Here is a 15,650-nt window from a genome sequence, read left to right on the forward strand (position 1 = left end):
TATCAATAAATATAACTTTAGATACAGTTACAAATTTTCCACAGCTAATATTTGAATTTTAATTATTTACATTTCATACAGTTTCATTAAGTAAGACAATTGATTAGAATGAAATGACCAAATACAATGCCTTTAAATTTAAATACTTTTTAATACGCTAAGCAAACAATTTAAAGGTTAACGTAACCCCCTACATGTAAATACTATTTTTACCAACCGCGGTTTATTTAATCTGAAATTTCGTAAGTGTATAAGCTCAAAGATTAAGTTACATTTATTCATTCTTTCCTTCTTTGTGGATAAAGCATTTTTCTTATTAGTACGTTTGAAGTTATGTGTATTCAATTTATAACTTTTACTGCAACAGTAAATTCAACTTTTATGATATGTGTTTTTAAAGCTTCATGTACTAGTCAACATATAGAGCTGAAGAAGTATTAGGGTGCTGTTTAATTTTTAACCAATTTCAATAATGAAATTTAATCTTCTTGAATTCGCGCACCTGTATCTCATTTATAGAAACTTTTTGTTTTGGATTGTAAGTACATGTAGGGTTGAACAATAGAACAAACCCTCACTAAGAATATGATTGTCATTCATTTTAAACAATTAAACACGTCAAATCCTACAATTTCATCGGTTCCGACCACTTTACTATATTCTTACAGAATTAAATCCTTTTATTTACTAATCTTGTTATCTACTTTTAACGATTCTTTAGTATTAATCATATTATGAGTTTAACAAGTTGGACAACTGAAACCAGATATGTTAACAACGCTGTCCAGTGAACCGTATCACAGAGCACCGCGACCTTACCCAGACATTTACTGTTATTATAACATTCAAAGACGTTTGTTTGATTTATGATATTTTTCCAAATATTGTTCAAGTAGTTAGTTCAAGCATGGACAACTTAAAGACAGAATTACTAACCGGACTTTCGGCAAATCCAATGTTTATTCCAGCATGGTACCGTTATGACGAAGAAGGATCTCGGTTAAATGATATTTGTATGGAGCAGTGCAAATATTACTACTTTCATCGTTTTGAAAGGAACATCCTGATTGACATTATAACAGTACGTACTCATAAATTAAGGTGGCTCGGGCGTATTCGAAGTTTCTATCAGAAGTGCCGTATTTTTGGTTATTTTATTCTTTAAAGAAAATGAATCAAATTGGTCGAAAAAAAATAGGGTGTCACGGACCATTTAAGCTCAAAATTTTACTTTTAAACACTGTCAGGTATGTAAAAGGGACCATTTTTCAATGAAATGATAGGGGAAATAGAGGTGTTGACATATTTTTTTCGGAATATCAAAAAAACGTTCTATGACAATTGTTCCAAATCTGTAATATGAAAAGCTGGAATACAGCTTCAAAGAATGAGCCAATAAAATACATAGGTCACCGATAAGGAAAAAAAAATATTTTGCCTTGCAACCCAAATTTTGGCGGGAAAATGGTAAAAATGGGTGAAATGTCATTTTGACCCTTTAAAAAATACCGATAATAACGAAAATATTCTATTAGTCACATAACTACAATGATTTAATATTTCTAATCAATCAAAATATTAAAAAAAATTACGACAATTACTTTTGTAATTCATGCGTGAAATTATGCGCAGTCGAATAGTCCCGAGCCACCTTTAGCTAATATGTCGCTTAAATGTGCAAAAGGGATGAGACACAAGTTAATCAAACTTATATAGTCTTCTCCCATAAAAATTTATAACAGTAGAATATTTACAAAGCATGTATACAAACAATACATTATATATATATATATATAAAAAATATTTGAACTGTGAAGAGATGGTGTGTGATGATGTGACTGGTTATACACAATATGCATGTATTTGCACTTTATAATGTGCTATATTACACAATTACAAACCTCTTAGACTCTTTAATAAATTCATATACATTCTTTACAATTCTTTCATTTTCAACATTAGTTAAAGACGTATCGCCAGAGGTTAAGATGTTCAAATTTAGTAGAGAGTTAAATAGAGAGTATTAAATAATTGGGTTCTTATATTCGAAAAATTAGGACAATAAAAAAAGAAGTGACGTGAATCTTCGCACTTAGCACCACAGCTACAAGACGGATCTGAAATAATGTTGACTCTGTTAAGATCATAATTCAAAAAAGAAGCTGAGCACCTAAGTTGTGTCAAAATAATATTGAGTTTACGATTGCCAAAGTCATAATGTTTTGGTACTTGGGCTTTTGAATTTATTTTAAGATTTTTTAGTTCGGTTTAAATTTACCTAAAGAGTAAATGTTGCGTGTCCGCACCACATTAAGGTTATTCCACAGTCGTATTGTTGAAGGTATGAAGGATTCTTGGGTTAATGAAAGTCTACAAAAAGGGTATATGATATCATTCCCATTACGTAATGGATAAACAGTTTTAATTTGGATTGTTAGTGGAATTGAATTGCAAAGATCGGCTGGTGCATTATTATGTTGAATATTATAGAATAATTGTACCTTCCTTCTTTCTCGTCGTTCAGCTAGAGTTTCCCAACCAATCACATCATAGATAATTCTATTAATTGTAAAAATAGGAAGACCTGTTACAATTATGGCTGCCTCAAGCTGCAGCTGTTCTAATTTTTTACAATAACTCACACCCATATTAACCCAAAGTTCACATGCATATTCGAGTAGCGGTCTAATAAAAGTCAAGTAAAGCTTTCCTAAGTTGCTCCTACTTATCCTGTACTTTAATGTTCTAAGTACATTCAAATGTTTAAATACATTTTTTATGATAATTCAACATGGGTGATCCATTTAACATCTTGACTAAATGTAACACCCAAGACGTGTTTATGGAAGTCTGTAACTTCAATCCTCTAACCATTGAAAGTGAAATTCATTTCTGGAGTTTCAATGTATGAAAACAACATTATTTCTGTTTTTCTGGGTTAAAGGACATCAGCCATTTCTTAGACCAATCGCTCAGCTCACTCATGTCGTTTAGATAGAAAAGAATAATATATGCAATAAATACACATGGAAAAAAGTATTGCAACACCAAATTGAAATTCAAATTAAAAAAACACTCTTTATTTTTTTGTGATATAATTTGTTGAAATAGAACTATTTAAACATTCTTTAAATATTACTTGAGTTTAATTAATAAATATCGACTCGATAAGTTCTTATCTGCACATGCAGCTACTGTATTCGTAAACAATAAAACAGATTTTTTTTATCTTCACTGTTTTCAACACTTTAAATAACCAAGTTTATAAAGTTATGTGATTGACACCTTGTAATTGGTCATCCAGACTACAACTCATAACTGCAGCAAGATGGTAGATAATCAGCATTAGAGAAGCATGTATGTCGATGTGACAATTGCACGTATTGTTGGTTATCACCATTCTACTATAAGTCGTTTTGAGAATAAAAATCAGGCAACAAACGATGTTAAAGACCGTCCGAGATCAAGAAGATCCCCTATAACATATGCTAGGGAAAATCAAGCATAATGAAGGTTGGTCAGAAGGAACCCCATTGCAAACAATACAATCCTAAAAAGAGGGTGATGACCATACAGGAGCCTTTAAACAAGAACTGTTAAATCGGCTCATCGCTACTGGTTATCGAGCGATGAGACCATTTCAGTGACCTTTGCCTACGAACAGACACAGTTGCCCGTATCCAATGTAGTGCAGAGCTCGCCAAAGTTGGAAATTAGCATCGTGGAAGAAGATCCATTGTTCCAATGGAATTCGGTTCATCTTTCTTTTTTTTTTTCTTTTTTTTTCCTTTTTAGTTGAAGTGTCCTAGAAATATCTTTAAAGTGTTTTACTTTGGAGAAATTAAAGTTTGAAGCATTTGGACTGTATTATATTCTTGTAGATTGTAGGATCTTACGTATTCGTCAAATTCAGATTTTAAAAAGAATTCGGTTTATCTTCCTTGGCCCGATCGTAGCCCGGATTCGAACCATACCGAGCATATATGGGACACTATTGGGCGTAAAGTGCACGAAAGGACACCCCAGTTCAAACACGTCATGATATAAACAATACCCTTCGTAAGGAATGGTTGCTGCTACCTTAGCAACAAACTGGTCGACTTATGGTAGGAATCAGAAGACGTTAAGATGCGGTTATCTGTTTGAATGGAGGCTGCACACAAGTACTAATTCTTTGGCGTATAACGATCAACCATCATGTGAACAATCATCTAAAGATTAATTTTGAAATGTCTGACATTGTAAAGTTCGACTACAGTAACAGTTGTAAAATGCATTTTTTTGTACAAAATACACTTCATTTTGTTATAAAAATTTTGGTTAAATAAAACAATTTTTTTCATACATTTTTTGTTCGTTTTAATGCCAATATTATTTTTCAAATATTTTATCATATTCCATCCAAAATAAGAGGCTGATTTTTCAAGTTTTAAAAAATCAAGGTGTTGCAATACTTTTTTCCATGTGTATATTAATAACATCGAAATAAAACGACTACGTACTGCAGTGTATTGTAGATGATCATAAATTATCATTTATTGAGCATTACTATGATAGTGTTTGCATATGTGTAACATGTGTAACAAGCGATAGTAGACTTGTCATAAACTCAACGGACAATAACCCGTATCAGCTCTGTGTAACGTCACGTGATAGGGCTGATATGGGATTATCAGCCTGGTTGCGTTCGCACCTAGGCAGTATATGATATGAAGTATAATACCTGTCTTTTTGTCTTTTTCCTTATCGACCCGGCAAAAATCTCTTGACCAATACTATAAATCGACTAACGACTCGGTATGATACCCCGGCCGATATGACTCTCGAGCTGATATGCAATCCTTATTGAAAACAATTTAGTTATTAAATTTATCCTATTCAGTAAAAATAGTTTGTTTTTTTTTTATAAAAAAGAAAGATGTAGTATAACTCTGACGAGACAATCATCTCTTGACAGAGAAGAAGTTAAAGACGAAAGGACAAATATGTGAACAAAATGTGGCATTGCACGGCCTTCAACAGTTAGCAAAAACAAAATCATATAGAAAATTTAGAACTAACCAAATTAAGATCCAAAACCTGATTCAATTTAAAAAAAACAATAAACGAACGAAAAACAAATTAAATGTAGACAGCAACCAAAGCGTCAGAGTTTAACAGGGTTCTCTAACCATCGCGGATAATGAGGTTACAGGCCAACATAAATGTAAAATGGACTTGATTCGGTCAATTCTAGGAACAGTTACAAAAGTTTGTTTTAATTTAATTTTGTAGATTGCCATCCTTTTCGTAACGTTCAGTCTTCGCAAGCAAAGCTTGGGGCTGAATAACATTTGCATCAATCGGATTCTGTTTTAGATTAAAAAAAAAAATACTTTTCTTTTATTGACAATGAAACTTGGCATGCAAGTCAGTATAAAACAATTGCGTCATTTCAAATTGAAAAAAACCTTTTCTAATTGGTAGATGCTAAAATTGTGTAAGGACTAAAGAGCCAGAGAAAAGAAAACATTACCAATTCTGAGGCTTTTTTTTTGTTTTGTTTGATGTAGTTGTATTTTAAAGGAATTAACAGAATATTTGAAAGATTCCAGAATGGTTGTTGACCTTGGTAGTGGAAATGCCACCAAGACAATGTTGATCTTAGATAAACTTTTAGAGACGCACGAATCTCTAACTTATGTCCCAGTAGATATTTCTAAAGGTTGGTATGAACGCATTGTTTTCCCCTTACTAACCAAATGTGTTTTTCGAACGTGTCTATCTCCTTTTGTTGTTGAAATATTTGAACAGAAAGTCGATTATTTGTAAGCTGAAACATTTCTTGATCAATAACATATGCATACTGCATTTTAGGCTAGATAACACCATGGCTACAAAAGAAAAATACAAACAGACAAATAATAGTACACAAAACACAACATAGAAAAATAAAGACTAAGCAACATGAACCCCTCAGGTGCTCCGGAAGGGTATGGAGATCCAAAGATTCAAAGTATGACAATTAAAGATTAAAATCATTTTGCATGTGGTTTAGTCTACAGCTCAAAAGAAAACTTGTATGATTTATAATTATATAATATACTGTAATTAAACAATATAACATAAAACACAATGTTACCATATTTCTTCCAACGATACGTATTAGCAACAGAAATAGCTGCAGAAATAAGTTACTGTATAAAAAACGACTATTAGGATTTTCTGTGTCACTGCACACTGTACTAATTTTTCTAATGTTTTTGTATGCAATGTAGTGTTTGCCTAGCTAAGATTTTTTTTAAACATTGAACATTATTATTCACTATTTCATAGATTTTCTTAGCAAAACCGCTGCAAACGTGAAAACAATATATGGAAATAAATTAGATGTTCATCCAATCGGAGAGGAATACATGGTAGCACTGAGAAAAGTAAAGTTAGTATATTTATAATGTCTATGAATAGATGTTAATTGACTTAAAATGTTGCATCCTTGTTTGATTAATTGTTTCTCTGGAAAATCTACGAAAACGAAAACGACGCATAGTTTTTTTTTAATCGAATAACGTTTGAAATTGTCCTTTTCCATTAAAAGATTTTTTTTTATTAGATAGATTTTAGATAATTTATTGTTTCTTATACAGAGACAATGCAGGCAATATAAATCACGAATGAATATGCAGTCAAGCTGTCGTGTGGTTTGACCAAATCATTTGTATCCAATAATGATAAGGTATTCATAATCGCTTGTTTTGGTTTGAAAATTATAAAAGAAAAAAGAAATACATCGATTAAATAAATATTTCTTCTTTTTGTTTTATGAAAAATCTAATTTGTCTTAAAACAATTCTAAAGTTTATAGCCATTTTTTTAGATTGACTTCTGATTTATGTTATACAGAAAAAAACATCTTGCGAGTCTTCAATACATTAGCTTATACAAGCTTTCAAATGCATTAAGTAATTAGTACATTTTGCCCCTTTATTTTTTTATTCACAGAACTATGACAGATAAAAAAATTATTGTATGGTTTGGAAGTTTGCAGAGTTTATCGTATGAAAAGCAGTTAGATGTTCTATTGGAAATACGAAACACTATGCAAGGTACTTGAGGCGAAGAAGAAATGTATTGCTGAACTTGACCATTCGTCAGTCTTTCCTTTTTTCTGTCAATCTTAACTTCCATTCGGCTGTCCGTCCAGCATATGACATCAAATCTTTGAATCAAGGAGCATTTAGGGTAAACTGTAGTTCAATGAGACCCCAAAATAGCGACAAAATTAATCAAAAGACATGCATATTGCAACATGCAACAATCAACAATAGACAATGTATCGTACATTATGTCAAGTGCATCACCATTAGGAATACAAAAAATAAAAATAAATTCATAACTATGAACACCAATTCTCTACTTATTAAAAATTACGATATAACATGATAAAACAATCGGACTTAGTGGCAGGCGCATGCGTGTTGATACATCTCAATACCTACCTTTACTATATCGACCAATGGACTGACACAATGTCTGTCAAAGATTCTCATACTGAAATGTACAGAGCCATGTTGTTCTCATACATGTACAGATTCGTGGTTTATTAAGTCAAGCGCTGGATATGTAAAGTCTAGCGCTGTAGATTTAAAAGCAAGCGCTGAATGTGTAAAGCCAAGCTTTAAAGTATATATCCGGTTCTGTACTTTTATTACATATACACGTTGATATAGATTTGAATTTTTATTTTCTAACACAGGGCTGAAACCTGCTAAACATTTGATCGTCAGAAGGTTTTAATACACTTATTTAATATGTTGCCAGGCTTTGTTCTTTCATCAAGTCATGCTGGGGATCAAACTTGTGAATTACAATACGCATATTTAAATATCACACTAAACACATAATAATTTAAGATAACAACACCAAAGATGCATGAAATTTTATTGTACAGAAAGTCAGATAGTACGTCGATGTCGTTTCTTCTCGCTCTACACAACACAACAATAACCCCCGTATATGTTTTTATTGGTTCTACATGTAAATAAAAACAATATTTGTTTCACTTAAGGTTTCTTTATTATGGCTGTACTATTTGTTTTATTTATGAAGAAATAATTTAATTTTGGATGTACGCGTCTTCTGATTGGCTGACGTTGTTATGTTTATCAGCTCATAGACATAATTTTGTCATGTGACTTTGACGTCATCAATGGTTTTTCATGAATTCCTCCGGTTTAAAATGAAATTTAGATTTAAATTATAAGATCTGACTGTAATTCTTTTTTTTCTGTCTATTTGAAATAACATAAAAAATGTGGTGCACACTTTAAAATAACCCACTACGAGGGTTATTCATTGTGCATCGCATTTTTTATGTTATTTCTTCATAGACAGAAAAAAGTAATATTAAATATGTGGTGCACACTAAATAACCCGAGTAGCGGGGTAATTAAAAGTATGCATCACATTTTAAGGTTATTTCGAATAGACAAAAACACATTACAGTCATTTGTCATAATTTATTTCTATATTCCAGTTGTAAGGAGTAAATTTTGAAAAAGACGATGGTTACGTCACGGTCAAATGACAAAATTATGTCTATGATCTGATAGACAAAACACATTTAGCCAATCAGAAGACGTGTTACATCCAAAGTTAAATTATTTACCTATAATTCACATATTTCTTTTTTTATTCAATTGCAGTACTTATGGTGTCTTAAATGATTTTAATTAATACTTGGTATCTTGTTGCAGTGGATGACAAATTGGTGATTACATTTGATGTGACAGATGCATCTCGTAAAGATATTATAGAGCTATCTTACCTAGATCCTGAAGGTAAATATTAGTCCTCATGCGTTTGATACTACAACCATCTCATAAAACGTAATATACAATTATGATAAGTAGTTACTACTGTAATCACTAGCCAATCAACACTGAGGTTGCGAGTTCGAACCCCGCTCGAGCGGGTGCACTCCACTCCAATCTTTATTGACTAGGATTGTCAGTTTTCCTATCGAAGGTCGGTGGTTTTCTCCGGGCACTCCGGCTTCCTCCACCAATAAAAACAAGCAGCCACGAAATAGCCTAAATGCGGTGGTTAAAGGGGCGTTAAAATACCAACAATAATAAATCAGTAATGATTAATACAAAACAAAGTCAAAATCTCTAATTTTTATTTTCTACAAAACATTTTGAATGTCATATTTATATCGATAGATATAGGAAGATGTGGTATGAGTGCCAATGAGACAACTCTCTATCCAAATAACAGTTTATAAAAAGTAAACCATCATAGGTCAATGTATGGCCTTCAACACGGAGCCTTGGCTCACACCGAACAACAAGCTATAAAGGGCCCCAAAATTACTAGTGTAAAACCATTCAAACGGGAAAACCAACGGTCTAATCTATATAAAAAAAAGCGAGAAAGGTACAGTTTGTTGTTCATATATTTTAAACTTTGTAAAAAAATATACTAGCATTTTCATATCATACTGGTTCGTTAAATATCTTCATGTTTTACTGACATCACTCCCTAGACTAGTTTATAATGACACCATACTCGAATTATAGAATATACGATTGTCTATGACATCATGTAAAGACATACTGGAATATACGATTGTCTATGACATCATGTAAGGACATACTGGAATATACGATTGTCTATGACATCATGTAAGGACATACTGGAATATACGATTGTCTATGACATCATGTAAGGACATACTGGAATATACGATTGTCTATGACATCATGTAAGGACATACTGGAATATACGATTGTCTATGACATCATGTAAGGACATACTGGAATATACGATTGTCTATGACATCATGTAAGGACATACTGGAATATACGATCGTCTATGACATCATGTAAAGACATACTGGAATAAACGATCGTCTATGACATCATGTAAGGACATACTGTATATACGATTGTCTATGACATCATGTAAGGACATACTGTATATACGATTGTCTATGACATCATGTAAGGACATACTGGAATATACGATTGTCTATGACATCATGTAAGGACATACTGGAATATACGATTGTTTATGACATCATGTAAGGACATACTGTATATACGATTGTCTATGACATCATGTAAGGACATACTGGAATGTACGATTGTCTATGACATCATGTAAGGACATACTGTATATACGATTGTCTTTGCCATCATGTAAGGACATACTGTATATACGATTGTCTACGACATCATGTAAGAACATACTGGAATATACGATTGTCTATGGCATCATGTAAGGACATACTGGAACATACGATTGTCTATGACATCATGTAAGGACATACTGGAACATACGATTGTCTATGACATCATGTAAGGACATACTGTAATATACCATTGTCTATGACATCATGTAAGGACAAACTGGAATATACGATTGTCTATGACATCATGTAAGGACATACTGAAATATACGATTGTCTATGACATCATGTAAGGACATACTGTAATATACGATTGTCTTTGACATCATGTAAGGACATACTGGAATATACGATTGTCTATGACATCATGTAAGGACATACTGGAATATACGATTGTCTTTGACATCATGTAAGGACATACTGGATTATACGATTGTCTATGACATCATGTAAGGACATACTGGAATATACGATTGTCTATGACATCATGTAAGGACATACTGGAATATACGATTGTCTATGACATCATGTAAGGACATACTGGAATATACGATTGTCCTTGACATCATGTAAGGACATACTGAAATATACGATTGTCTATGACATCATGTAAGGACATACTGTAATATACGATTGTCTTTGACATCATGTAAGGACATACTGGAATATACGATTGTCTATGACATCATGTAAGGACATACTGGAATATACGATTGTCTTTGACATCATGTAAGGACATACTGGATTATACGATTGTCTATGACATCATGTAAGGACATACTGGACTATACGATTGTCTATTACATCATGTAAGGACATACTGTAATATACGATTGTCTTTGACATCATGTAAGGACATTCTGGAATATACGATTGTCTATGACATCATGTAAGGACATACTGGAATATACGATTGTCTTTGACATCATGTAAGGACATACTGGAATATACGATTGTCTATGACATCATGTAAGGACATACTGTAATATACGATTGTCTTTGACATCATGTAAGGACATACTGGAATATATGATTGTCTATGACATCATGTAAGGACATACTGGAATATACGATTGTCTTTGACATCATGTAAGGACATACTGGATTATACGATTGTCTATGACATCATGTAAGGACATACTGGAATATACGATTGTCTATTATATCATGTAAGGACATACTGGAATATACGATTGTCTTTGACATCATGTAAGGACATTCTGGAATATACGATTGTCTATGACATCATGTAAGGACATACTGGAATATACGATTGTCTTTGACATCATGTAAGGACATACTGGATTATACGATTGTCTATGACATCAGGTTAGGACATACTGGAATATACGATTGTCTATGACATCATGTAAGGACATACTGGAATATACGATTGTCTATGACATCATGTAAGGACATACTGGAATATACGATTGTCTTTGACATCATGTAAGGACATACTGGAATATACGATTGTCTATTACATCATGAATGGACATACTGTAATATACGATTGTCTTTGACATCATGTAAGGACATACTGGATTATACGATTGTCTATGACATCATGTAAGGACATACTGGAATATTCGATTGTCTATTACATCATGTAAGGACATACTGTAATATACGATTGTCTTTGACATCATGTAAGGACATAATGGAATATACGATTGTCTATGACATCATGTAAGGACATAATGGAATATACGATTGTCTTTGAAATCATGTAAGGACATACTGGATTATACGATTGTCTATGACATCATGTAAGGACATACTGGAATATACGATTGTCTATGACATCATGTAAGGACATACTGGAATATACGATTGTCTATGCCATCATGTAAGGACATACTGGAATATACGATTGTCTATGACATCATGTAAGGACATACTGGAATATACGATTGTCTTTGACATCATGTAAGGACATACTGGATTATACGATTGTCTATGAAATCATGTAAGGACATACTGGAATATACGATTGTCTATTACATCATGTAAGGACATACTGTAATATACGATTGTCTTTGACATCATGTAAGGACATACTGGAATATACGATTGTCTATGACATCATGTAAGGACATACTGGAATATACGATTGTCTTTGACATCATGTAAGGACATACTGGATTATACGATTGTCTATGACATCATGTAAGGACATACTGGAATATACGATTGTCTATGACATCATGTAAGGACATACTGAAATATACGATTGTCTATGACATCATGTAAGGACATACTGGAATATACGATTGTCTTTGACATCATGTAAGGACATATTGGAATATACGATTGTCTATTACATCATGTAAGGACATACTGTAATATACGATTGTCTTTGACATCATGTAAGGACATACTGGAATATACGATTGTCTATGACATCATGTAAGGACATACTGGAATATACGATTGTCTATGACATCATGTAAGGACATACTGGAATATACGATTGTCTTTGACATCATGTAAGGACATACTGGAATATACGATTGTCTATGACATCATGTAAGGACATACTGGAATATACGATTGTCTATGCCATCATGTAAGGACATACTGGAATATACGATTGTCTTTGACATCATGTAAGAACATACTGAAATATACGATTGTCTATGACATCATGTAAGGACATACTGGAATGTACGATTGTCTATGACATCATGTAAGGACATACAGGAATATACGATTGTCTATGACATCATGTAAGGACATACTGGAATATACGATTGTCTATGACATTATGTAAGGACATACTGTATATACATTATTGTTTTATTTGAGACGTACTTTAATATTTGTCTTTTATGTATCATCGATCAATTGATACAATTTTTTTCTGCAGGTTACAGCGAGAAGTTTTATCTCAATTCCATCCATCGCTTAAATAGGGAAATGAATGGTAATATTGACGTATCAAAGTTCGAAATTAAGAACGAATTGGTGGCAAATTCAAAGTCAGATAATTGTAGCTATGTTAATGTTTGGATAGAGGCTATCGAGAATTGTGAAGTTAACATAGGTTTGTATTAAATAAATACGACTCAATCGGGTGTGCAAGGCTGTACAAGTTTTTTTTAATCAATCGTTTTCAGTATGGCATAACATAGTTTTCGACATGCTGTTGTCCTTGTTTGAAAGCTTGGACATGTGTCTAGAGTGAACTGTAAATAAAAGAATATTACCGTTATTGATAAGTGTGTTTTGAATGATTGCAATGGAAGGATATGTGGTATGCTTGCCAATGAGACAATATCTCCCGTCCAAAAAAAGATCACCCAGACATGATGGAATATAAAACAAGAACCCCATACAAACCTGTTTTAATCTTATATACTGTGTTCTGGAAAGACCACGCTTTTGAAGGGAATACGTTTTTATTTTACGAATCGGTGCAACAACGGAGAGATGTTTTTCCTTGATTTAAAGATTTTAAGTTGAATTGTACAGTAACGTGTTAATCAAAGTTGCTACTAGAAACTGTATTAGGCAAACAATGTCAATGGCTACACTGTTTTCTTTTTATATCGCAAATTAGGCCAAACAATATAAGAATTGAAAGATAGTTAAAACAGTTTGACATCGTTCGTTATTGCATCAAGAATTAAACAGTCCAGAGTTTGAATAACAATTGTTTAACAAGCCAACAAGAAATGTATGCCAAATCATTAACATCTTATAATTGAGCTCATTTTGTTTTTTAACGCGAAGTTTTGCAGGTCCGGTTTTTATGACATAGATAGGTCTATAATATTGAGGCAATTTTGTTTTCTGTGCGAAATTTTCTAATGTTTTATAAAATAAGAAGATATTATGAAATAGTTCTAGTTCATTGAACTAAAAAACATGAAATCATAATAATTATTTATCTAATAACAGCCGTATACTATATAATGTTTGTATATTTGTAACAATTATTTAAAATACATTTTGAAAGAGAAGATTAATTGTACTATGATAGCAGTTTGAGGAACAAGGACAACTTAAATTTCCCTCACTCATTTGAATATTTATGTTGAGATAAAAAAAAAATGTGGCATGATTGCCAATGCAATGAGACAACTCTCCACAAGAGACAAAAATGACACAGAAATTAACAACTATAGGTCACCGTGCGGCCTTAAACAATATGCTAAGCCCAAACCGCATAGTCAGCTATGAAAGGCCCCGAAATAACAATGTAAAACAATTCAAACAAAAAAACTAACGGCCTTATTGAGTTCATTTTATTATATATTATAGGAAAATTAGATTTAACCAGGAAAATTCTAAAAGGAGAAAGATTATACCTGAACGAAGAGGGAGGGATCAGCTCCAAACATACTATTGCACAATTCGAATATCTCTTGAATAAAGCGTCACTGGGAATGGAGAAATACTGGACGAATGAACATGTGGGAGTGGTATTAGTGAACCGGCAATAAAAAAAAATGTATATTAGATTACATAACTTGTTTCTTGTGTTTTTACTCTTTGTTCCCCAATGCAATCAATAAACAGCACATCAGTTACAATAAATGATTACACAAACCTTAAAGGTCAACTATACGACGCAGGTCGGCAAAAATAGTTCAATCTCAACCGGTTGTGGTTGTTTTTTCGTCTCTCTGTTTGTTTATATACAACTTTTTTCTTCTTGAAAATTTGTTCTAGTTGGGAGTCAGTTTTTTCTATATTGTTTTTTTTTCTTTTTCGTTCTGTTTCGTTCATTTCAATCACTTGGCATCCGTGGTCTGTAAAATTTTGCACACACATCCTTCTCTGAATCTTCAATGCTAGGTGGAACCGATTTTGACCAGAAATGTACAACTGTTTGGCTTATCAGATTCATAAAGCTTTGTCCTATCACAAAAAGATATGTATATCCGATGTTTTTGTTGTGGGAATTTCACGCTATCTATATATCTATATATCTATACGCTAAATCATTTAAATAACTCTATTGAAATATGTAAACACAAAAAATGTCAGCTATAATGGCAGTTTTTTACATACACAAAAAATGTTAGCCAATCAAGGAAGAAAAGCTGTTTTTGCTTTATGTAGTAAAATTGTAGATGAATATTATAACTGTGAAACGTTACTGTCCTTATTTGATACTTATGTATCTAGTATACTTAATTATAGCTGTGAAGTGTGGGGTAATCATAAAGCTGATGATATAGAGAAAGTACATTTATATTTTTTAAAACGAATTCTAAAGGTTAGAAAAACTGCAGTAAATAACATGGTTTACTGTGAATTGGGACGTTATCCAATGTATTATGAAAGACAAAGAAGACTGATTCAGTTTTGGTTTAAATTATTAAATACTGATAACTGTATACTTAAAGCATGTTATGAAGATATGTTGGAGAGTTCATTTAAAAAACCCAATGACAAATCGAATTGGGCATGTTCAGTCAAAGATATTTTATATAGATATGGTTTTCATGATGTATGGCTAAAACAAAGC

The 15,650-nt window shown here is 32.4% G+C and overlaps 2 protein-coding genes across 2 annotated transcripts in view; one reads left to right on the plus strand and one right to left on the minus strand.

The window, feature by feature from the left end:
• The window catches only part of LOC139530002 (receptor-type tyrosine-protein phosphatase alpha-like), a 517,312-nt gene that overhangs the window by 330,801 nt on the left and 170,861 nt on the right, over nt 1–15,650 (minus strand). The window lies entirely within an intron of this gene.
• LOC139529971 (histidine N-alpha-methyltransferase-like) lies at nt 754–14,620 on the plus strand. Its single transcript, XM_071325974.1, has 7 exons — nt 754–1,081; nt 5,566–5,704; nt 6,316–6,418; nt 6,982–7,085; nt 8,736–8,819; nt 13,041–13,217; nt 14,438–14,620. The coding sequence occupies exons 1-7, from the start codon at nt 908–910 to the stop codon at nt 14,617–14,619; spliced, it is 963 nt and encodes a 320-aa protein (XP_071182075.1). The 5' UTR covers nt 754–907; the 3' UTR covers nt 14,620.

Source organism: Mytilus edulis, chromosome 7 (genome assembly GCF_963676685.1).
Source record: "Mytilus edulis chromosome 7, xbMytEdul2.2, whole genome shotgun sequence".
NCBI classification, from domain to species: Eukaryota; Metazoa; Mollusca; class Bivalvia; order Mytilida; family Mytilidae; genus Mytilus; species Mytilus edulis.

Excerpts from the sequence above, each read along its gene's own strand:
- LOC139529971 (XM_071325974.1), top strand. The coding sequence starts at position 908 with ATGGACAACTTAAAGACAGAATTACTAACCGGACTTTCGGCAAATCCA. Across the intron at positions 6,419-6,981 it reads GTAGCACTGAGAAAAGTAAA|AACTATGACAGATAAAAAAA; the intron begins GTTAGTATATTT and ends TTTTATTCACAG. Across the intron at positions 7,086-8,735 it reads AATACGAAACACTATGCAAG|TGGATGACAAATTGGTGATT; the intron begins GTACTTGAGGCG and ends ATCTTGTTGCAG.